This window comes from Mesoplodon mirus (assembly GCF_964341445.2).
Source record: "Mesoplodon mirus genome assembly, chromosome: 4".
In the NCBI taxonomy this organism is placed as follows: domain Eukaryota; kingdom Metazoa; phylum Chordata; class Mammalia; order Artiodactyla; family Ziphiidae; genus Mesoplodon; species Mesoplodon mirus.
The window spans coordinates 45,245,125-45,270,470 of NC_138979.1; the positions used below are offsets into that span (position 1 = coordinate 45,245,125).

At 37.4% G+C, this 25,346-nt stretch overlaps 1 protein-coding gene across 1 annotated transcript in view; it reads left to right on the forward strand.

The window, feature by feature from the left end:
• Window positions 1–25,346, forward strand: part of UNC13C (unc-13 homolog C) — a gene marked incomplete at its 3' end in the record, with an annotated part of 622,886 nt that overhangs the window by 242,777 nt on the left and 354,763 nt on the right. The window contains exons 8-10 of the mRNA XM_082618350.1: window positions 2,786–3,005; window positions 14,836–15,063; window positions 16,026–16,167. Of these exons, the coding sequence (XP_082474476.1) occupies window positions 2,786–3,005; window positions 14,836–15,063; window positions 16,026–16,167 (590 nt within the window). The remainder of the gene's footprint in view (window positions 1–2,785; window positions 3,006–14,835; window positions 15,064–16,025; window positions 16,168–25,346) is intronic.

Genomic DNA, 25,346 nt, shown 5'->3' on the forward strand with positions numbered 1-25,346 from the left:
TCACTTCCTCATTTCATGAAATGGACCATCCCTCTTTAACCAAACCAAACCAAACATTTCAGTGAAACCTTCTCAGCTGTCTTTCACTTGCTTTCCTTCAGCCTATTTAATATTTTAGCAAGTGGTCCTTATATTTATTACTCCTACTGTAGCCTAGGGATTTAGATCACTGACTATATGTCACTTGAATTCAATAAAATGAAAGTGGACATAGGGAATTAAAGTGTGTTCATCATCAAATTTAAATTATGCAGGTAAATTCATGTTCAAAATCAACCCCTTGCCCAGCTCTGCTTTCTAAATTAATATGTATTTCTCACTTGCGTTCAGTAGCAGACTGTTCTATTCCCACCAAGTGTTCCAATGAGTTAGAATTGTTGTTTTCCCCTACTAAGACAACAAATTATGCAATCACAAATATACCTAAAGTCCATTCTTATTTTTTTGGCTCAGTCAAAAATTTTGTATTACATACACACACACCCCCACACACACATATACACATTACATGGTCCTCCACCCCTCAGCTCAGCTAGAATATGAAACTGTCTATGGAGAGCTGATTGTAAATCTGTTATGCCAAGAATCATTCAAGTCACTTTGATGATATTGAATATCACTCTGCTAGGCAGTAAATGGGAAGCAAAGATGCATAATACATACTTATAATTCTAAAAGAACTCTTAACAGTTCTTTTCAAGGCAAGGCATCTTCATTAGGGAATGAAGCCAAGAGATTTATTGGCTCAGACTATCTTTATTGAAAAGTGATGGATCCACTTGTTTTGTCTATACAAACCCTAACACAGGGGTCTTCTACTTGAGAAATTCCCATATTTTGAACATACTGTTGCTCCGTAGACTCACTTGAAATATAAAGAGCTTTGACCAGCCCCTCATGGAATAGCAAGGGTGGATCTTGCTGTTCAAAAGCTAGAAAAATTTTTTGGTAATGCTTAACTCCCTGGTAGGGAACCTCCTTCCACCATTAACAAACATATTCTGGGAAAATACATAATGAGGGGAATGTATTAATAAAGGGAAATATGCTATCACCGTACTATGGATTTGAAAAATAATGACAAGTTAGCCATTTCAACACTGTGGGAAGACATTCTGAAATGAGATTTAAGGATGATTAATGCAAAATACAAGTGCTTCCTTTTTAGCATTGCTTATCAGCTAGACTCCTACAGGATTTATGTAAATAACCATTCATTATGCATCAGGTAGTTGTGGGAAGTTATTTGTAATTGTAACTTCAGAGAGTGCTAGTCTTTCTACCAGGACATCACCTGCATAGTGGGATATGACAATCAAATGGACAGACACATCCAAACAAGTCTCCACTATCAACACTAATACTTAGTATTTTCTTTTACTTTTTTTTTTTTTTTTTTTGCGGTTCACGGGCCTCTCACTGTTGTGGCCTCTCCCGATGCGGAGCATAGGCTCTGGACATGCAGGCTCAGCGGCCATGGCTCAAGGGCCCAGCTGCTCCGTGGCATGTGGGATCTTCCCGGACCGGGGCACGAACCCATGTCCCCTGCATCAGCAGGCGGACTCTCAACCACTGTGCCACCAGGGAAAGCCCATACTTAGTATTTTCTTAGTGTTTGAAGTCTATGGACTATATTTGTTACCATCTCACAGTCTGATCTTCAACATAATACGGTAGGTAGGTAGTACAGGAAAGTGAGGATTAGAGAGTTTAAGTCTCTTCCTAGATCACAAGACTCTTAAGTAACAGACATTCATTCATTTCACACACAAAAAATGTGTTGTACCTTTACTATGCCCAAGGACAATGACAGGCACTGTTTAGGCACTAGAGAAATAGGGAAGAGAGCTCCGGCCTTCTGAAGCCCATTTCATATGTCACACGATGAGACCTGTGATCGTGAACTCAGGCCTCCTGGCTCCTCATTCAGTGCTCACTCTACCAACAGCTTCCATGTGCTATTAAAAATTATCTCCCTTTAAAATATAAAGCACCATGGGAGAGTGCCACATTTAACCTTTATCTACTACTAGGGCTTTCTTATCAATTAGTTGATGAGCTCCTTCCTAAGGAATAGGTGATGAAAGCAGTTCGCTGTGGAAAGATCTATAGAAGACATGTACTTTGGGACTGGGGACGGGTGTAGTGTTAGAGAGGGTATAGAATCAGGGAGATGAGGCCTGGGTAGAATATAAAAGAGGGGTGGGAGTGTTTCTAGAGGGTTAAAATCAGCGTTGAGAATATTTTCCATTACTTCATAATTTTACCAAGAACCAGAAGAACCAATTTAGACCAAGGATAGTAATATAAATTCCTTTTTTTTTTTTTTTTTGAATTGATGTTTCCTGAACACCTATCTCAAGCCAGAGACTAGGTTAGGCTCTGAGGATTGATCCAGAAGTGAGCACTATGCTCATCATCCTTGCCCTCATGGAGTTCACAGGATAGAGGGACATAGTCATTATCAAGTAACAAGAGCTCTGTGCTGCCATGAAAGAAGCTTACACAGCAGGGAGCCCAGTCCAATATGAAGATTAGGGAGGTCTTTGTGTTCAAAAATTAGGCAGGTCTTTGTGTTCAATTCAAACTGAATTGGGCCCTAGAACACTGAACAAAGAATAAGTGTGCAGAGTTATTTTGATGACTGCCCTCACTTAAATCAATAATCAAGGGGTCCCCTCAAAATAGCATTTTCAGGAAAAAGTGATAAAATGGTTTGTTTTATGATGAAATTCTCCAGATCCACTGATGTGGCTCATGTTGGTTACTTGTCTCATCTTCACAGAAAATACATGTCTTCAAGAAGACTTTGCAGGCACTGATCTACCCCATGTCCTCCACCACCCCACACAACTTTGAGGTCTGGACGGCTACGACACCTACCTACTGTTATGAGTGTGAAGGGCTCCTATGGGGCATTGCCCGGCAAGGCATGAAGTGTTCAGAGTGCGGAGTGAAGTGCCACGAAAAGTGTCAGGACCTCCTGAACGCGGACTGTTTGCAGAGTGAGTATTCGGTTAGGTGAAGAAGCAGGTGTGCAGAGCTGGTCTTACCCTATGCATTTTCAGCTCTTGCTAATTCTCAGCAAATCCTACTCACCCCCCGCCTATTCATTCACACAAAGATATACATACTGCCCGCCAAGTCATGTAACTGATTGTGTCTTCCTACACTGTTGACCTTGGCACTTTCAGATTCCTCAGAATAACTACCTGGAGTTCAGTGGCACTCGGACCAAGTAGAAAACTTCACAGTGACTTCCAATCTTTGTTCTCACTTTTATCTCATAATAGCCCCACGTGGTCAGTGGGAACATGTAAAGTCACATTCCTCAAACAGGGGTTAAGACACACCCCTGCGATGACAGGAACTGGAATTCTTTTCCAAGCCTACTTGACACCTGCCTTCTGCAGGCAAGAGCCATGCTCTTTTGCTGTCCCTGTGCAGCCCTTAGAATTGGGAGGTCTTGTATTTGATGTCAAAGACAAATCTAACTTACCAGATAGGTGACCCTGGGCAAGTTTTTCTAACTTTTCAGGGCTTCATGTTCTTCCACCAAATAAATAGGGATAACAAAATGTACCTCAGTGGGTTATTTCGAAAACTAAATGAAGTAGTTGCTGCTAAGAGTCTGTCACATAGTAGATGCTCAATGAATATTAATTGCCTCTCCATTCTTTTACATTTCTGAATAGGTACATGTCACTTTGACTATCATGACAGGTTATCTTAAATTTTCCATTTCCCAAAAGAAAAAAACGTTTATACTGGTACTTTAGATTAGGTCCTGAAATGCCAAAACATCATACTCTAAAATACATATTATTGGCTTTTCACTGCTGGATTTGTCAGTTGACCTTATCTAACTAAAAAACACTGCTGAACAAATCTATTTAAACATGGATTTTCATTTTCAAATGATTTTTTCACATCTAAATATTGTCCCCTTTATTCATTCTTTATAGGCATGCAGTCATTGTAAGGTACATAGGTTGCCTGAAATTGAGGGAGGACAGAGGAAAATGTCAAAATAAAGATTAAATCAGAAATGCTGGCACAGCTGGCTCTTGCAGTAACAGTCACACATATTGTACGCTTTCCTCTACCTGATCAGTATTCTCCGTACACAGTCAGGTCAGCCTAAGACTGTTAATGGTAATGAATGTGTTTTTTGGAACAAAATAGTGCCCCTTCTTTGAAAAATAAAAGGCATATTTAGGAATGAGTGCTTAGAATAAGGCAGATTGACTCAATATTACTCAGCCAATTTACTTGCAAAATCTCATAATGCAGTTAAAATTCAGTCTACCTGTTTAAAAACTGAATTATGAACAGGCATCTTAAGAAACAATCACATTAGGGCAGTGACATTTTGAGAAAACAGATAGGAAAAATATTGCCATCTAGAAACAAGTGGCTTGATTCCCTTAAAGGAAAAAAAATGATGCAGATAATACCTAAGAAATGGGTTAATTCTTCTTTAAGTCTTTCAGAGAAGAGAGATGCCACCCATTCATTAAACTTTAGAAACACTTACATAGTCTATTTCCATTTCTTGGTATTATTTGGTATTGGTTAAATACGCTAGGCGAACTTTGCACTGAAGTTATTCATTAAAATGCACATGTAAATTGGAAGAATCAAAAACAGTGCAGAAAAAATGAGGGTAGACATGTATGCCCCAGGAAAAGGATATTTTCCTTGATCACCCCTCCTTATTTTTCCCTAAAACCCATGTTCTCACCTTGAATGGAAAGAGGTGTTGCTAATACATGAATTCAACTTCACCGCTTGCCACAATAACTATCAATAAAATTTAAAGTTGTCCCTACAAAATCAGTGACATTTCCTTAAGAAATTTCTCTTTTCATTGCTTTAAGCAAGAAATTTGCAATGTGACATGTTGTATGAAATACTTCCATGTGTGCCAAAATTGAAAGAAAAGGAGAGAATAAAAAATTAAGAGAAATCAGAGTTGGAAAATACAGCTAATACTGCCAATTGTAAGAACAAGGAAGTTCTTTGATTTCCTTCTCCAAATGGTCATTCAATTTCTGTTTGAGCAACTACAGAGAAAAGTTAACACCTTGGCAGGCAGCTTAATTTATATTAGAAAATTCTAGCTTATAAAATAAAATTTGAACCAACTCTTGCCTTATAGCAAATTCTTTTCATTAAGCCAAATCTTACCTTTGGAGAAAATATTTAATAAATTGACGTCTATCATATATGATAGTTTTTCAAATACTTGAAGATAATAGTCTTCTTTAGGTTTCTAGAACCCTCATTATTTTCCTAATTCTTTTCTGAAGACATTGCAGTCTGTCAACGTGCGTACACACATACACTCAGAATAAAACAAAAGGAAAAATAAGTCTATATTTGGGTCTGACTAATGACCTGTACAAAATAAAGGGTATTTAAAGTTACTTCAAATTAATTTGAGTTTGGTATTTCAGTCCCATCAACTTTTGGGTCTATGACTTACACACTTGCAGTCAAGGGAAATTAGACCAGGTAATAATATCCTACTCACTGTTCTAGTACCTCCATGCAGGTGCAGAGATGCATGGAAATAGGTTAAGGAAACAGCCTCATCTCAGCTCCTGTCTAATTGATTCTACTTGGTGGTTTCTACACTTCACTGCCTTCCTGGCCTGAGGCTAACAGTCATGTGAAGTGGAAGGTAGGAGCAAAGGATAGCAAAGGAAAACATAGCAATGCTTGAGAGAAGAGCACTGATCTGTCATACCCCTCCCTGTTCCAGGCCAGTAGCGGTGGATAGAGTTCACCTATTTTTCTTGAATTAACTAATTTCTGTCCTGTTATTTGAAATACATTTACTCTTTTTTGGAAATGGCATTTGGTGATGGAAGAATTGAAACGCAGCTAATGGAGGAGCAGTTTCTGACCCTGAATGATATTCATGTAACCCATAAGGACCTTGTCAAAACAGTTATGGTGGCAGTTTTAAACTAGGAAAAAGTGAAAAAACGTGTATGTTGGCTGGATTGAGGTTGTATGCAGAGTGAGACATATGTAAAAAGAGAGATCACATATAAAATATTTTCCTTGATTATCTTTTTACAGTAGAAAAGAGATAACTTCAAAATCAGAAAAATATGCAAATAACCATGGAGCCTAACCCAACTGGCTAGCACTTTCTTACACATCTCCAAAGAAGAAATCCCAGAGTCCCACTGAAAAAATATTCTGCCTAGTTTTAATTCCTAACTGGAAATTTCAAGTATCTGCATAAAGAAAATATTTCATCAAGAGTTCAGGAAAGCAGCATCTTGTGAGATGTGCTATTTTGTTCTGTTTCCCACTGACATTATGTTAAGCTTACATGCACTAATTACTAACCATTGTGAATTTGTAACATTCACAAAATCTGGCTAGTGCATGCCTGTCTGCAAACTAGATACTGATTTTTTTTCATATTTGTGCTACCACATTTGCAACCACACTATCTTAAGACCGTCAGTTATTTGTATATGTTGAATAGCTATGGGTGGGAGCATTACTCTGGGCTTTCAGATCTAGAAAGAAAGTAATCAGTGTTGTCCCTGGACTCAGACATATTTTCTAAGCCTTAACTCAGGTGAATAGATATAAACACATATGTTAGAAACTTTTGACATTCTACTCTGTCAACAGCAATTATACAAAGTATGTTTATGTTATGAATATACTTAGGAAGCTTGTTTAGAAGTAGGATTTTGTGTATCTACTGCTATAGGGTGGAGACCAGTCTTTGTTTCCCCATAATTTAGCACACATTTAAGCACAGCTAGCTGCATAATAAATGTTGGGGAAGCAACAAATGAAGGCATGCGAACACAATTAGAAATAGCATGAAATGGTTTAAAGATCATCCTTCCACAGAACCGTAGATCATTAAGGGAGCCTTTGAGATCAGTAGATTGGAGAACCCGATCTACAGATTTTACTTAGTTCAGACAGTTCAGTATCTTGTCAAAAAGAATCGAATGGTAACATAGGTAGTGTTACAACTAAGGTCTCTGAACTCCCAGCCTAGTGATCTCTCCTAATTTATAAAGAAATATGCAAAGTGGACCCTAAGGGGAAAACGGAAAGTTGTTAAATTTTATCTCCAGTGCTTTCCCCCCTCCCTGTCTTTTAGACATTCTGTGCTGCCCAGACCTTGGCTTCCCAGCGCTCCCGATCATGACTCCTCAAGGCCTCCCTCTATGACCAACCCACCAAGCTCGGGGTATACCCCCTCAGTCCACCGCCTCCAATCACAACTCACTCACTACACTGACTTTTCAACACTAAAGAGGAAATGATTTGATAAGTTAATTTGGATAAAAGTGGAATCAATTGTTAAGTTAGCTTAGTACAATGGTCAGTTCCTTAACCCAAAGGAATAACCTTATAATGGAGCATTTTCAGGTTTTGGGATAGGGTACATGGGGCACAAAAAGGGTGAGTATGCCTTACGTAATGTCACAGAAGTATTCTATGTAACCTAAGCGAAGGCTACCTATCTATCTATATACATTTTTTTCATACTCCTGAACTACTTGAGAAAGATCTGGCTTCTAATCCTGTCACTAGTAGAGTTTTTAAAAACCTCTCTGAGCACCATTTTCCATATATGTGAAAATAATAATACCTGTCAATGCCCTCCAGCTAAAGACCACCAGTAACACACCTATGGTTTTAAAAGTTCAGTTTATTCCCCATCACTTCATGGAGAATGCAGCCAGGGTGAACCACAGGGCATCTCAGTAAGAGGGCATTAAAAAAGCAGAGGATTTCTCTTGATTGAGTTTGCCTTGAAGTGAGGACAATTCTGTGATTGTGTACATTAAAAAAAAAATCTACGAGGAAAGCAGAGTGAAGCTAATAGCTGTACTTAGTAAAGAAGCAGTAGTCACTCATATTAGGAGAGGGATGTTTGGTCTTTTGTGGTTACACGGTGACCTGGTTTTCATCTGTGCTTAGAAAAAATTATAGAGCGGCCTTGTTTGTCTTGCTTTAAGAGGGACCATGTGTGAGGATGGTGTCCTATGAGAGTCCTTATACCCAGCTGGAAAACATTACTGCCTAGTGGTGAGCACCAGGCCAGCTTCCAGCCACAGTGTGAACCAGATGTGTCAGCTGAATTCACAGGTGTCAGAGGCTATTTTAAAAAAAAGAGAAAAAGAAAGAAATCCTAAGTTTAATTTTTTCTTTGTTATCTTTTTTTCTTTCTTTCTTTTTTTTGAAAAGGATATGAAGAAATCAATGTAACTAACAGTGGTGAGACCAAAAAGGTCTTTCTTCTTCCAATCTCTCCCTTGCTTCCTTCTTTTTTCTTTACATAGTAAAAATGTTTTTGAAGTTGTCCCCCCACCTTGTTTACAATTAATTTGTTCCCTTAGAGCTTATAGATAGTTCTGGACTCTGAAATGACTGGGAAATCTTGAGAAAGTGAGTATCTAGATAACACTCATGAGATGGAGTTTTGACAAAGAATTGTGAGAGTGTATTCCTGATTTTGTGTGTGTGTGTGGAGGGGGTTGGCAGGCATGTTTCTAAACTTGTTCTAAAAGTTTGCGTTTACTAAAAATGAGATGATCGAATCTGGTGGGGTTGATATAGTGGAAGCAGAGGAGAGGAAAGGTTGTTTTTCTTTGTTTGGGGCTGTAGGCTTACTGACAGTGAAGTCACTTTATAGAAGGTGGCAGTTCCTCCAAAGGAGGCTCCCTGCCCACATTCCCCACCTACAGGGGTGGGAGATGACGCTCTGCTAGATCTGTGCTCCTCCGGTTACCGCCTGTTAAACATTAGTCCTTTGTGAGAAATCATGTGGAATGTGCTGCTTTGATCTTACAAGAAAAAGGAGGCGGCTGTCTTGAAGACGGGGGAGTCCGGGGCTGTTCCTTGAAAGATTGAAGGTATGTTAAAAGAGGAGGGTTAAGATCATCTTGGTTGTAAAGCAACTAAAGGGAAAGGGTAGCAAGCACCAACTACATGCCCACCTACATGATTTCATGGGAAAGAAAAGCAGAAGTGTCAAAAGCAGGTCCACCTACATGGTTTTACTGGTAAAAAAAAAAAAAAAAAAAGAAAAGAAAAGCAATAAAGTTTCTCATACTAGACACTCTTAGGGAGACATGTGCCTCAATATCAGACCCTGAGTGTGCTTTCCAGGTTTATTAACCACCTGCTACCTCTGGGTTCACCAGCCTCAAACACAGGTAAGGGTTAATGGATGTTAATAATAAATTATTATTATCATTGTTGTTATTATTATTATTATCTTCTGCAGTCTCTTTGAACTCTGTTGTCTTTTATCTTCAAGCACTTCATTGACTCCCATCTAGTAAATAGCTATAAAGCACTTAGCCTGTGGCAGACACTGAGCATGGCACTGTCCAGGGAAAAGTTTTCAAGGAGTTGCTTCACAGGGCAAGTAATTATGAAGCTCAGAACCCTAAAATTCCTCATTAATGTGAAATTCTTTAACAAATGTTTATAACTTCACCTCTTAGACATTCTGAAATCCCTACACTTATTCAATTATTATTATTGAAACTATATGCATTATCTCATTTAATCCTTACACTGACCCTGTAAAGGAAGACACTACTATTATTTCCTTGTGTTTCTCAGATGAAGAAACTAAGGCTTACAGAGAGGAATTAACTAGCACAAGTTCAAATGGTTAGTAAGTGGCAAATCAGGATTCACACACAAGACAGTGTTGTTCTATATCCAGAGCACCATGAGCACTATGCTCTCTTGCCTTATTTAAAAGTGATTGTCTTGATTGATTTTTTTGCACTTATAATTGGATTTATGCCCTTGCTTTATGTTATTAAATTCATGAAGTATATATGCCAGCCAAATTCTGCTTTATAATGGTGGGCACCCATTTGTTTTCTGAAAATCCCAAATCTGAAGCCAAGGGCCTGGTGTATTTTGTCTCTTCATAAAATATATTCCACAGCATGTTTATCATTTTAGATAGAATTCATTCTTGTTTCTTCCAGGATTTTGGCCTTGTGGTCACAGTGTGCAAGAAGTTTATAGCACATTAAATTAAACCCAGTGCCAATTAAATACTCAAATATATTGTTTTTTTTTTAGATTCCCCCAATAAACATTTTATCTTCTCTATTTATTGAGTATATCCTATTTTCCAAGCAGTGTGTTAGACACTTGGAATACACCTTTACTTGTAGTTGGCCTTGAAGAGTAGTGTGTATATATATATATATATTCAGGTAGTTGTGTCAGTGTTGGTTGATAAATATTGAAGAATTCTGTGAGGCAGTTCCTTGAAATCAGCCATGCTAGGAGTATTTACACCACAGAAATCTGCTAATGCTATAAATCAAGTTTGGCTTTTGTTGTTCAGCTTTTTTCCATGGGGGAGGGGAGAAAATGTGACCACTGAATTTAGAATGCCTGCGTTTCTGTTAAGGAAGAGATAAGATCATATGCTGAGAATGGAGAGTAATGGCGGTGGTAGGTGACTTGAAAAGAGTAGAAATGTTTTAGAACAGCTGTTCAGAAAAATAGGAAAGAGAAGAGACTGAGATCACGGTGGAATCATACATTTGTTACGTGCATATAGATAATTATTTGGAAGGAAAACTGAAATTGTAAGTTGCCATATAAAAGTGGTGAAACTGTGGCTTTTATATGCAATTTAGATGCTTTGGGTAATGAATAAAAATTAAAGAAAATGAAGGTTTCTAGTTAATTGGCTGTTCCATTAAATTAGGTGGAAGGGAGCCATGTGGGATAAGTCTGCCTCTGTCTAAGGTTGAAATCTCTTGCAGTTTTGTTGTGCATAATTGTATTAATCTGTCAATTAAGTGTTTTTATTTATTTTAAATTTATTTATTTATTTATTTTTGGTTGCTTCGGGTCTTTGTCAACGTGCACAGGCTTTCTCTAGTTGCGGCAAGCGAGGGCTACTCTTCATTGTGGTGCGTGGGCTTCTCATTGCAGTGGCTTCTCTGGTTGCGGAGCACGGGCTCTAGGCACGCAGGCTTCAGTAGTTGTGGCTTGCGGGCTCTAGAGCTCAGGCTCAGTAGTTGTGGCTCACAGGCTCTAGGCACACGGGCTTCAGTAGTTGTGGCGCACGGGCTTAGTTGCTCAGCAGCATGTGGGATCTTCCCGACCAGGGCTCGATCCTGTGACCCCTGCATTGGCAGGCGGATTCTCTTTTTTTTTTTTTTTTTTTGCGGTATGCGAGCCTCTCACTGCTGTGGCCTCTCCCGTTGCAGAGCACAGGCTCCGGATGCGCAGGCTCAGCGGCCATTGCTCACGGGCCCAGCCGCTCCGAGGCATGTGGGATCTTCCCAGACTGGGGCACGAACCCGTGTCCCCTGCATTGGCAGGCAGACTCTCAACCACTGCGCCACCAGGGAAGCCCGGCAGGTGTATTCTTAACCACTGAGCCACCAGGGAAGTCCCTAAGTGTTTTTAAAAGTAACAAAGATGCATTCCATTTGGATAATGTATTACTCTTTTTTTTTTTTTTTTATGGTCCAGAGCCTGATTTTTTTCTTTAACATCTTTAGTGGAGTATAATTGCTTTACAATGGCGTGTTAGTTTCTGCTATATAACAAAGTGAATCAGCTATATGTATACATATAACCCCATATCCCCTCCCTCTTGAGCCTCCCTCCCACCCTCCCTATCCCATCCCTCTAGGGGGTCACAAAGCACCTAGCTGATCTCCCTGTGCTATGCAGCTGCTTCCCACTAGCTATTTTACATTTGGTAGTGTATATATGTCAGTGCTACTCTCTCACTTCCTCCCAGCTTACCCTCCCCTACCCCCGTGTCCTCAAGTCCATTCTCTTTGTCTGCATTCTAGCAGCTTCATTGAAATACAGTAATATGTCACCAGAGATCAACAATAAAGGAGATCAAAAGAGATATTACACAGTGAAAGCACTTGGTAGAATAATACATACTTTACCAAGTGCTTTCACTGTGTAATATCTCTTGATCTCCTTTATTGTTGATCTCTGGTGACATATTACTGTATTTCAATGAAGCTGCTAGAATGCAGACAAAGAGAATGGACTACCATTAGAAAAATAAGATGAGATATATAGGTTCAATAAATAACAGGGCAATGAAAAGTCATTGTAGATGAGTTACAAAAATTATAAATTTGTCTTGTATCCCTGAGCTAAATAGATCTACTTTGAATCATTTTCTTCAGATCAAAAATATAAAAGTAGAACTTAAAAAATGCTATATATCTTTTCTAGAAATAACAGTTAAAAGGCTCAAACATAAGTCTATTAACTTGCTCTCCTAGATTGGCGATTTCACAATTTATGGGTCTGTATGTTGTCTGTACATATTGAGTAGATATTCTACTCCAACATCAAAAGCATTGGTGAATGATTTCAAAGCTAATTGTCAATCTTTCCTAGTTAATTCCTTAAAAGAATTCAAACAGCAGTTGTTAAGTACAGAGATTTGGTTTCTTAGGAAGAAAAATCTCTTGACATTCCAGCCTTGAATTTGGTAGCTATTACTAGAATGAACATTTATTATGTGGATGGCAGTCAGCTGGCTCTTCCTGAATTTAGAAAAATAATCCAAAATACGTTTAACTCTTGAGAACTTTAACACACTTTTCTAGAGCTTTGAGGGCATAATAGGCACAACAGTAATATTTGTTTAGAAATCTCGGGGAAGTCAACATTTTTATGACACTTTGAGCATTCTTAGAATGACCTTTACAAACCAAACTTTTGAGGCACTTTGAATTTTGTAGGTGACTTTTTCAAGGCACTGCTGTTCTTTCCTTTTAATGAATATTCCAATTCTTGAAGTAAAATAGGCCTTTTGGGGAGTTGTAACTATATAGTGTAGCCTAAGCTAATTTTACCATGTAAGAATTAATGTTCTGGGCCTCCCTGGTGGCGCAGTGGTTGAGAGTCCGCCTGCCGGTGCAGGGGATGCGGGTTCGTGCCCCGGTCTGGGAGGATCCCATGTGCCGCGGAGCGGCTGGGCCCGTGAGCCATGGCCGCTGGGCCTGCGCATCCGGAGCCTGTGCTCCGCAGCGGGAGAGGCCACGGCAGTGAGAGGCCCGCATACCGCAAAAAGAAAAAAAAAAAAAAAAAAAAAAAAGAATTAATGTTCTATGGAGCTAAACCATTACTGACAAATTACAAAAATGCTTATTAATTGCTTAAAGGTGCACAATTCACAAATGTGTAGCTGTTCGAGGGCATGCTGTAACAGATGACTAGGACAATTAGAATGTCCTTTCAAATTATATCTTAAATGGAATACATTAATTTTTAGTATTTTTTTAAAATGTGGTATAAATTCTCAAAGGTTAAAAAAAAAAAAAGGTAAAGACAGGGAAACTGCTCTTTCTGCCAATAGATTTTTCATCTATTTTAGTGTACTCTAACTATACCTTGATTACTATGAATGTATTTTTTCTACTTTAGAAAATAAATATTTTATTTTCAAATAAATGAAGATGTTCACTAAAATACTGCCGTTAAATTTTAGATGAATTTATTACAAGGAAAGTTCAGAGTTGACTTTTTGTATTTTGTCTTAGCTTCTGTACTTAAATTGGGCATAACTTTCACAGAAGTAGGCTCAAAGGACATTACTGAGGCTATCCTTTGTGATAGGAATTGTACAGATAAATTATCACATTCAGTCTCTAAACTCTATTAGTATGCTTATTTCAGAAATACAATATTTCAAAAAATATAATACAAGTTGGGCAGTATTTACAGTCATGGAGATAAAAATTGGAATGATTACCACCTATAGACACAATTTTCTTCTTCTTTTCATTGTATATCAGTTGCTTCTGTACCAAAAAGTGTTTGGTTTCAGCAGCGACAGTTCCTATAGACCCTGATACATGGGCCTTTGCTTTCCTACTTCAAACTCAGTAAGGAAACATGAGAGCTGGAATCAGTGTCCACTATTTGCTTGTGGAATACTGAGCAACCCAGAGGCCACATAAGACTATCCGGTTGGTAGTTGGAGAAGGTGAGGGACCCAAGAATTGGCTTTTGGAAATCCTTCATTGCCAGGATTTGTGTTATAAACAAAAGTGCCCAGAAAGTTGAGACCGATCATGAAAAAACAATGTCTTAGAAAACAAAACAGAGTTTTGAGTGGAAAGTAAAAATTCAGCCTGTTTAAAACTATGGCCATATCACAGAATGAGAGTTCAAGTCTGTGGTCCATGAGGTAGAGGTAGTCCAGCCCAGTGGTTTCCACATCCTTTTTAAATAGCAGAATTACTTTCATTCCAAGTAAAATTTTACCCTATATTTCAATATAACAAATAGTGGTCGTATTTATTTTGCAGGGAAAAATTTAAGCTTTTCATTATGATAAATTTCATCAATTAAAAATAATTAGGTACTTTGGATGAACACAAGTATTTGAAATATTGATTTTTCAAGTGACGTTTGCCGTATGCATCCAGTCTGTTTCTCAATTTTGTTTTGGTTACTCAGTGAGTAAATATGTGTGGTATATAACAGATTTGATTGTATGCGTTCCTTTTGGTTTTGAAATTTGTTTTTAAAATTTCAAACCAAATATTTGCACAACTGTGATTCAGTTCAGTAATACAACTGAATAAACTGGGATCGTGGAGGTCCATTTCCTTGCCAGTAACACAAGGGCTAGTCTCAGCATAGAGCTTGTTCCCCTGATATTTTTTGAAAAAGCCACCCTGACTCCTCACAATGAAAGCATTCATTCATTCTCATGTTCTTCCTTTTTTTTTTCTCCCTCTCTTGGTCCCTCAAAAAGTAACTTCATGTATATTTACATCACCGTTGATTTTTCTATTACAGGAGCGGCAGAAAAGAGTTCTAAGCATGGTGCGGAAGACAAGACTCAGACCATTATTACAGCCATGAAAGAAAGAATGAAGATCAGGGAGACAAACAGGCCAGAGGTGTTTGAGATAATTCAGGAAATGTTTCAGATTTCTAAAGAAGATTTTGTGCAGTACACAAAGGCGGCCAAACAGAGTGTACTGGACGGAACATCTAAGTGGTCAGCAAAAATAACCATTACAGGTAAAAATAAGTCTTTTTAAAAATTTTCATTCCATATTGAGATTTTTATATGTCTTAGAAATCACTACTACTAATAGTTATAGGTAAGATAAATAGAATTTTTCAATCTTGTCAATATTAAAGTCTAATTGGTACTTCAAATTTCTGAAATGTGTACTAGATAATTGAAATCATTTCAGTCTATGTCTTGTTCTAATCAAAAGCTCTTCAAGAGGAAGAAAGTTCTATTTTGTAATATACTCATCAATACACTGCAGTTTACAGGAGACTAGCTTTGTTGCTGCCTGCCACTGATAAAAGACAAGAGTAGCCAGTAATCTCTTCAGTCAGTTTTTCTTAATGAGAAAACAAATACTGTTTTATATACTCCTGGATCGGTATCCCTCTTTCATTTGATCCTTGATTTGGCAATCTGAGTTTAGTGATGTCTAATAACTTGAACTTCTGAAGTTGCTTGTAAGTAACAGCAACTGCGTATGTTACATGTTGATATTTACCACGCCTTTTAACTTACTCATATTGTATTCAAAAGGTAAAATAAAGAAGCTCCTATTACTGAGTTGAGTTGATCAATACTGACAGTAAATTCATAAATAAATAAATACATTTTAAATCACAGACTTTTGAATTACATTGGGTAATTTGCTTGTTGTATGTGCATTCTCATTTATCTATACATGGTGCAGTGATATATATGAGTATATAGCTAATATGCCTATGTATGTATACCACTACTGTTCATTACAGGCAAAAGCAAATATTCATTAAAGGAAGGTTTTAATGTTCTGTGATTCATTCTTTTATTAAACATTTTGTTAAGTCCTGTTGCTCATGAAAATGAAAGCAGTGGTGTTGCATTGCAAACCAAGGGGACAACGAAATAGAAAATGTTTCCTTCATTATCATTTTATTTGTTTCTGAGGAAATCTTTATATTAAAAGTTTGAATTTGGTTTATTTCAGTGGTTTCTGCACAAGGCTTACAGGCAAAAGACAAAACAGGGTCAAGTGACCCATATGTTACAGTTCAAGTCGGAAAGAACAAAAGAAGAACTAAAACCATTTTTGGAAACTTGAATCCAGTATGGGATGAGAAGTTTTATTTGTAAGTAAATAATGAAACTATTACAAATATTAAAATATTTCAGGATAAATTTAAGACAGGCATGCAAATATGCAAGCAGTAATTATCTCATATTTTAATTGTATCTATGCATAAATTATAAAAAAGTGAAACGAATATTATGAACTCAATAACCTCATGATATTTATTATTTATTCTTCATCTTGGGAAGCAAGCCAATTAAAAAAATATTACAAACAAAAAAGTTGGCACAGCTAGGGTGAGTTTGCAGGAGAAAAAAAAAAGACTATGACATGATCTGTAACTTGGGTTGACCCAATATAGTAAGGAATTTACAAGCTTGATTCAGCAATAGCTTGTCATCTGAAGATTGATGACTAAAGACAATAGAAAGATTTGGGGCATCACCTGGCCCATTACAGCTACACCAGCCTGTACTGATGAAATTGTTGATAATAACTTAAAACCTCTCATTTTCCGTGAGGTCATTTATTTTAAACCTCTTATATCCTGTACCAAACAGCAAGAAATCATTTTTTGTCAAGGGTTCTTTTCTTTCTATTACCCCTTCTTGGAGAGAGATAAGATAACTTCCAATTACCATTTGGTAGAAATGAAAAGCCCTAACTGTGAGTTTAAAGGCAGACTGTTCTTTTTCTTTCCTTCTTTCTTTGTTAATAGTTTACACATGGATCTCATAAACATGCTAAATAAGCAAACTCAACACATACAGCTTGTTTGGGAATGTGGACAAGAGTATATATAAAATACAGAATTTCACATATATATTGGCTGATGAAGGGAGTGTTAAGAAAAGGGTGTGGAAAATCAGTTGGGACCCAGTAACAGAGAGTACCATGGAAAAAGTTAAGAGCTTTCTATGATTTCTACTTCAGACTGCTGGGAGAAACCATTTTAATATCTCTTTGTTTGTTAAGAGAAGATAAGAAATCAATTGATAGTCATAAATTCTTATTCCTAAGGCAGTCAAGTAAGTGAATAAAGTAGGATAAGGGCAAAAAAGGGGAGGGACAAGGACTGTGGGAAACTTGAGAGCAAGTGACTTGGGAAAGAGACAGCTTCCACTGCCATGCAGTCCTGCAGCTGCAATGCAGCTAGAGTTTCCAGTTTCTTAGGAGAAGCTGGAGATTTGAAAGTTTAAAAATAACTTTATTGAAGTATAATTGGAAAAAAAAAGTCTACGTCTTCAAACTGTACAATTTAAGTTTTGACATATGTATACCCCATGAAACCATCACCACAGACAAGAAAATGAGCATAGCTCTCAACCCAAAAAGGTTCTTTATGCCCTATTGAAGCCATCCCTCCTGACTGCCCCCCGATGCCAGGCAATCACTGGCTGGCTTTATGGTGCTATAGAACTTTTTTTTTTTTTTTTTTTGCATGTCTACAACTTTATGTGAATAGATCTTACAGCATGCGTCCTTCTTTTGTGTGTGTTTTTTCACTCAGCATAGCTGTTTTGAGATCCACCCATGTTGTAGGGTTTAGCAATAATTTATTTCTTTTTATTGCCAGGTAGCATTTCATTGTATTAAAATATAACCGTTTGTTTATGCAGTCACCTTCAATGGCCATTTGGTATGTTTCTAGTTTTTAGCTATTAAAAAATAAAGTTGTTAGGAGCAAGTGGCTTGAGTCTCTTAAAGAAAAAAAAAATGATGCAGATAATACCTAAGGATATATGTTTACATTTCTCTTGAATAAATACCTAACACTAGAATAGCTGGAACATATATTAGGAGCATGTTTAATTTTTAACTCTTCCTAAGTGCTTGTACAATTCTATGTACATTTTCACCACCTATGTATGGGAATTCCAGGTCATACAAATCCTTCCAATGTAAGGCCAGTCTTTTGGATTTTAGCCATTCTAATACGTGTGTCTTGTTATCTTACACTGCTTTTATTTTGCATTTATCTAACGACTAATGATTTCAGGCATCTTAGAATATGTTTATATGCTATCCATGTATCTTCATCAGTTAACTATCCAAGTATTTTGTCCATTTTTATTTTTTTGTGTTTTTATTTGTGTAAGTTTTATATTTTTATGTTTCACACATTGGTCTTTGATACATTTTGATGTGATTATTTTTAATGTAGTATAAGTTATAGACCCAAGTTCTTTATTTCGTGTATGGAAATCCAATGGTTCCTGCACCATTTTTTGAAAACACTATCCTTTCTGTACTAAACTGCTTTTGCACCTTTTATAAAATTCAGCTTTCTGTATATGTGTGGAGATTATTTCTGTTTCTGGATTTTTTATTCTGATCTTTTTCTCCATGTATATGCCACTACCACATGGTCTTGATTACTATAGTTATACTTTATAATAAATAAAGTCTTAAAATCAGGTAGTGCCAGCCCTCCAACTTTTTCTTTTTTTCAAAGTTATTTTATCTATTTTAGAACCTTTGAATTATTTTCATGTGAAGTTTTTAATTGGCTTATCATTTTTCACACGAAAGAAAGCCTGATACGGTTTTGATTGCTTTATTGCCTTGGCTAAGATTTCCAGTATAATGCCAAGTAAAAGTGATAAGAACAGACATCCTGGCCTTGTTCCTGATCTTAGATGGAAAACGTTCCTTTCTTGATTAACTGTGATATTAGCTTTGGGCTTATTGCAGATGCAACTTTTCCAGTTAAGACAGCCATCTTCTACTTCCAGTAGGCTAAGAATTTTGATCAGAAATCAATGTTGCATTTTGTCTAATGCTTTTACTGCATCTATTGAGAGAATCATGTAATTCTGAATGTCATTTTTAAAACTTTACTTGGCCGGTATTGTTCCATTGTCTTTGTGTTTGCCTCGCTTCCTTATTTTCAATGATAAATCTGTTGTCTTCTTTGTTACCTTGTACATGTCTTTTCCCCTCCATATCTGCTTTTAAGGTTTTGTTTTCTTTACTCACCTGTACAATTTGATTGCAGTGCGCCATAGTGTAATTTTCTTTGTGTTTCTGGTGCTTAGGGTTTATTGAGCTACTTGGGCCTGTGAGTCTGAGGTTTTCTTTAAATTTGGGGAAATTTTGGCCACTGTTTCTTTAAATATTCTTTCTGTCCCTGTCTTCTGGAGATTTCACTTATATATATATTAAGCCTCTTGAAGTTGTCCCACAGGCCATGGATGCTCTTATGTTCTCTCCCTCTCTCTCTGCCCCCCTTCCTTTCTCTGTGTTTCACTTTAAATTGTTTCTATTGCTAGGCATTCAAATTCACTGACCTTTTCTTCTGTAATGTCTAATCTACTCTTAATCCAAGCCACTGTGTTTTTCATCAGACATTTTTTTTTTTTTTTTGCGGTATGCGGGCCTCTCACTGTTGTGGCCTCTCCCATTGTGGAGCACAGGCTCCGGACGCGCAGGCTCAGCGGCCATGGCTCACGGGCCCAGCCGCTCCATGGCATGTGGGATCTTCCCGGACCGGGGCACGAACCCGTGTCCCTGCATCGGCAGGCGGACTCTCAACCACTGCACCACCAGGGAAGCCCTCATCTCAGACATTTATTTTCCATGTCAGGGAGTTCAAATTGAGTCTCTGTATCTTCCATATCTCTACTTAATTGTTTTAAAAATTAAGATGTTATTGGGGGGGAGATTCATAGGAAAATTGAGGGGAATGTGTAGTGATTTCCCATGTACCTGCTACCCCCACGCATGCATAGCCTGCCTCCATTATCACCATCTCCCACCAGCATGTGGGTATATTGTTACAATTGATAAACCTACATTGACACAAGATAATCACTCAAAATTCAGAGTAGACATTACCTTTCTCATAGTGTTTTACATTTTATACATTTGGGCAAATGTATAATGACATGTATCCATCATTATGGTATCATACAAAGTACTTTGACAGCCTTAAAAATCCTCTGCGCTTCATCCGTTCATTCCTCTTCCCTCGCCAAATCCTTGGTAACTACTGATCTTTTTACTGTCTCCAAAGTTTTGCCTTTTCTAAAACGTCATATAGTTGGAGTCATACAGTATGTAGCATTTTCAGATTGACTTTTTTTTTCATTTAGTAATATGCATTGAAGGTTCCTCTGTGTTTTTTTTTTTCATGGCTTGATATCTCATTTCTTTTTCAGCACTGAATAATATTTAATTGCCTTGATGTACTAGAGTGTTTTTATTCATTCACCTACTGAAGAACATCTTGGTTACTTCCAGGTTTTAGCCATTATGAATAAAGCTGCTATAAATATTCATATGCAGGTTTTTATGTGGACATAACTTTTCAGCTCCTTAGGGTAAATGCCAAGGAGTATGATTGCTAGATTCTATGGTAAGGGTATGTTTAGTTTTGTAAGAAACTGCCAAACTGTCTTCCATAGTGGCTGGACCATTTTGTGTTCTCACCAGCAGTGAATAACAGTTCCTCTTGTTCCACATCCTCTTTAGCGTTTGACATTGTCAGTATTTTGAATTTCGGCTGATCTGGTACGTGTGTATGATACCTCGTTTTAATTTGATTTTCATTTGGACGATCCATGTTGAACATCTATTCATTTGCTTATTTGCAATCCTGTTCATTATCTTTGGTGAGGTGTCTGTTAAGCTTTTTGGCCCATTTCTTAATCAAGTTGTTTATTATTATTGAGTTTTAAAATTTCTTTGAATATTTTGGATAATAGTCTTTCATCACATGTGCCCTTTGAAAATACTTTCTGCATGTCTGTGGCTTGTTTTCTCATTCCCCTGACACTGTCTTTCTCTCCTTAGCTTTCTGATTCATGCAGTACTTATAATAATTGTTTTGATGCCCTTGACTGACAATTCTAACAGTTGTGTCCATTCTTGGTCAGTTTTGATTGATAATTTTTTCCCCTTATTTTGTGTCATGTTTTTCTGCTACTTCATGTGCCTGGTAATTTTATATTGGATGACAGACAGACTTTGCAAATATTACTTTGTTGGTTGCTGGATACTTTTGGCATCCTCTAAATATTCTTGAGCTCTGATCTGAGACATAGTTAAGTTACATGGAAACATATAGTTCTTTAGGTAGGTCTTGCTTTTTAAAATTTGTTAAGTGGGAATGAAATAGCACTCAACTTCAGGCTAATTATTCCTCAGTACTGAAGCAAGACTCTTCCATGTCCTCCACCTACTGACTCAAGAATGATAAGGTTTTCTTGTCTGTGCAGTCGACACAAACACTATTTCTAGCCTTGGTGAGTGTTGGGCACTGTGATGTCTAATCCTTTCAAGGGTGGCTTTTAACCTGGCTTTGGGTAGTTTCATCACATGTGTGCACTTATTACTCAGCTGATTGTTCAAGATGAGCCTGAAGTAGATTGTTGCTTTCTTTCTGTTCAGTTCTCTTCTTTTTGATAGTATGTATGCCCTGTGACTTCTAGCTACATTGGCTTTTTCAGAATTTCAACTCTGTCGTTCCAACTCAGAGAGTCCAGTGGACTCCACCTGGGTTTTCTCTCTTTGCACAGTGGCCTGGAAACTCCCTCAGGGAAGTAAGCTGAAGTAATGTAAGGCTCACCTTGTTAATTTTTTTCACCTCCCTGAAATCACTGTTCTTCTTTGACAGATCTTCAGTATATTGAGAAACAATGTTTCATATATTTCACTCACTTTTTGACTTTTCACGTGGGGGGAATCTCTAGTCCCAGTTACTCCATCTTGACTAGAATAGAAAGTCTGGAACTTTGAATTTATTGATAAGCAAAACAAAATGAAACAGTATGAAAGCCAACACAGAACATGTCAAACAAGGTACAACCTTTAGAGGTATGAGCCATAGGTTTTCAGTTGCAATCTATGAAATAAAGCATCCATTTAAAGAAATGCAGTAGTAGAAATATTCTAGTTTTATAATCCTGCAAAGGACCCCTTTTGACAAGTCAGCTGAATAATTATAAGTGCATGCATATGAGGAAACTTCCCAAGACCAAGGTAAGGTCCACCCAAAATAATTAGATATGACAGTGCCCAGTGTTCAGTCATGTCAGGAATACTGTTTGCTCCCACTGGACAGGCTAGAAAAATTCATGGTTCATGGGCTGAGTATACTGGAAATGGATATTGAAAACATGAGTTATCAGTATTCTAGCTGGCAGTTTTTCATGTAATTTACTGTATACCTGTTTTCCTTTTGATAGGAGGCACCAACAATACATGTATTTTTAAAACAACATCCTTTTCAAGGAAGAAGAAATTCAAATTTAAATTTATTGCACCAGGCTGTGCATATAATATATATATATATTTTTTTCACATTTTTCACTTTACTGACAAAATATTTATGAGCTTTAAGTGAAATCATGCTCACAAATATTTTCCATATTTTCCTTCTAGAATATCAAAAAATGAATGGCTAAATTTTCAACAGTAATTACTTTTGTTGCCAGTTACCTGAACTCCAAGATTCTATTTTTATTATCGATGTTCTATATGACTGGTTCTAGAAATACTATTTTGAATCTACCTGTGCATGATTTCATTTGACCATGAAAATGGTGTGAAAGTTGCAAACTTATCTTCCTTTATAAGGAAGGAGGAAATGAGTTTATAGTGAATTTATGTGCAGATTTTGAAAAATGTGTACATGTCGCAGATGAACTCACCCAGGCCTCCCACTACCCTGACAGTTCTGCCCTATGAACCGGAGTGTAAAAATGTGTCCTAACATTCTGAAAATAGGATGGCTTATTCATCGTATGGCTTTAGTTTGCATTTTGGGCAATTTGCTTCAATTCTGAGCTTTAGCTTTTCTAATATGGAGAAAATGGGGTAATACATACTTCCCAGAACTGATATATTTGTTGAGATAATGTATATAGAGCTTTTGTCACTTGTTAAGCATATTCAAAATGGCAGTTGTATTTTTATAATTATTAGCATTAATAACATGATCACATCCTTTGTGCTGAGATTCAGGACTCAGAGCAGAAATGGCAGTAATACTTTCATACCGAAAAGGTTCCATCCTGGATAGTGAGGCCAAGAGGAGTCTGATGAACAAGGTGCTGTAGGAAGGAAGTACTGCTGAAAGAAGAATTTAGAGAATTGAAACTGGGCGAAGTTTTGAGACATGGTTTTATCCAACTCCCTCATTTTACTGATGAGGAAATCAAAGCTTAGACAGGTTATAGTAGAGCCAAGACTACAAAGCAGCCCCCTATTGTGAAGGCAAAAATAAGATACAAGTAGAAATAAAGAGGTGTGTCTTTTCCCACATTCAGACTCTTCCTCTGGAAAAAGTGCAGTTGACCTGAACCAGGCAGGAAGTCACAAAGCTGGTAAGACAAAAATGCAGATGAAGTAATGTTTCAATTTTTTTTTTGTTTGAAAGCCTAATTGTTCCCCCACTAATGGCACTTCGATGCCCTCGAAAGATTAATGCTAAGTAATTTCAATTTTAATTTTACCTCTCTTGCCATGGGTTAAAAAAAGAAGTTTGAAATTTGAATCTTCAAAAGACTATGGATGTGTGATTCTAGAATGCGGCACTCTGGACAGTGTTTACAGAGAACAGACATGACCAAATAAGCCCTTGCAGAAATGTGGGGTAGGAGGGGTTGTAAGCATGTGTAATTTTTAAAATATCACATGGGAATTAATTACACTAATCTATATGAAAGCACTTTGAAATTGATATAGTGTTATGTAAATCTAAGGTGCTCCTTATTTTTGCTCTTGGATCCTAGTAAGTTATGGATTCGATCATTTCATAATTAATTATGACCCGATTTTATTTTCCTGTGCTACAGTTAAAGAAATGGTTATGCTTATCATAAACCATTCCCTCAGGAGGGAAAGGAGTCAGTCTCTCCCAGTGGGTTCTAGAGAGAAAATGGCAGTATAGTCTGCCCATTTGAATAAGACATTTTGTAGTTAGAAGACTTAAATTTTATATATGTGTTGATACTATGCTTTCTAGAGAACTCTACAGTTGATCCTTGGTGCCTCACTTTTGCTAACATAGGAAATAAAAACAAAATATGCTGATTCCCTCCTGGAGGGGCAGTAGCAGATATGTATTGGCTATCTTTTTTTGATTGGTGTCAATATTAACCATTGGAGTAAAGAGTTATTTTAATAACAGAGTCTAGTCAATACAATGCCTGTGGTAGGAGTGTGGACACGCCCTCATTTATTCATGGTGGTGTTGAATAGGCACGGCAGTGGTGTTTAAATATTCTACATGTGTATTGACTGAACAACCAGCTTCACTTGCTTTGTGGGGTATCAGTTAAATTCCACCCTCATTTCCTGAGTATCCTCAGGAAATATGCAAAGCACTGTCCTGGGTCCACGGAAAGTACTGACTTGAGTAATTTCATGTTATACCCAAAAGCTCTCTGGCCTTCAAGTTTATAAACCTGAGTTCCAGAACTGTTCTGGATCCAGCATGCTTCTTGACCTCCAGGAAACCCCTCAACCTCTTTGAATCTCAATTTCACAGTGGGCATTGTGCATAAAAAGTATTCCCCACCTTGACTCAATGAAGTTATTATTAGGAGGTAGTGTACATGAAAGCTCTTTTAACACATGAGCACCCAAAATTCATAATGCTGTTATTTATAGAGGTTTGATTGTCTTCGCCCTTTGAAGCATATGCCACTCATGTTGCATTCACAGCTACCCAGATGGGGTGGCACACAGCGTACCTCAGGCCCAAGGCTCTCCACTGTGCCATGCGCTACTTAGCCCAGGGCTGAGTATGAATTAAGCATAAACTAAGCTCCATAGGAGATAACATTTAAATACTACAGTTAAATAAAAATGTCTTCAGTGCATGGCAGGTTAATATTTTAAAATGACAGCCTGAATGTAATCAAGGATTTGATTTATTGCCTGGATTACTAGCCGAGGCCTTTCCTGGGCTATGTGGGAAGGGAGCATTTCCTCAGTCGTCTGAGCTAGCTTACAATGATGCATCAGGAAGTCATTTGTCAAGAAGATAGTCCCACGATTGTCTAAAGCAAGAAGGAGTTTAGTCACACTTTACGGGCTTACAAATTTGTTTACTTATCATTGTCTACATTGTGAATATGCCTGGCAACAGGGGGATATAATAACCAATACTGCCTTTCACTTAGTAAATGAGGTTGAGCCATTACTCATCCATATACAGCAGAGTCAATAGACTAGCACCTACTTCATGAATAATTCATACCAGAACTTAAGGGTTAATAAGGAGAGGAA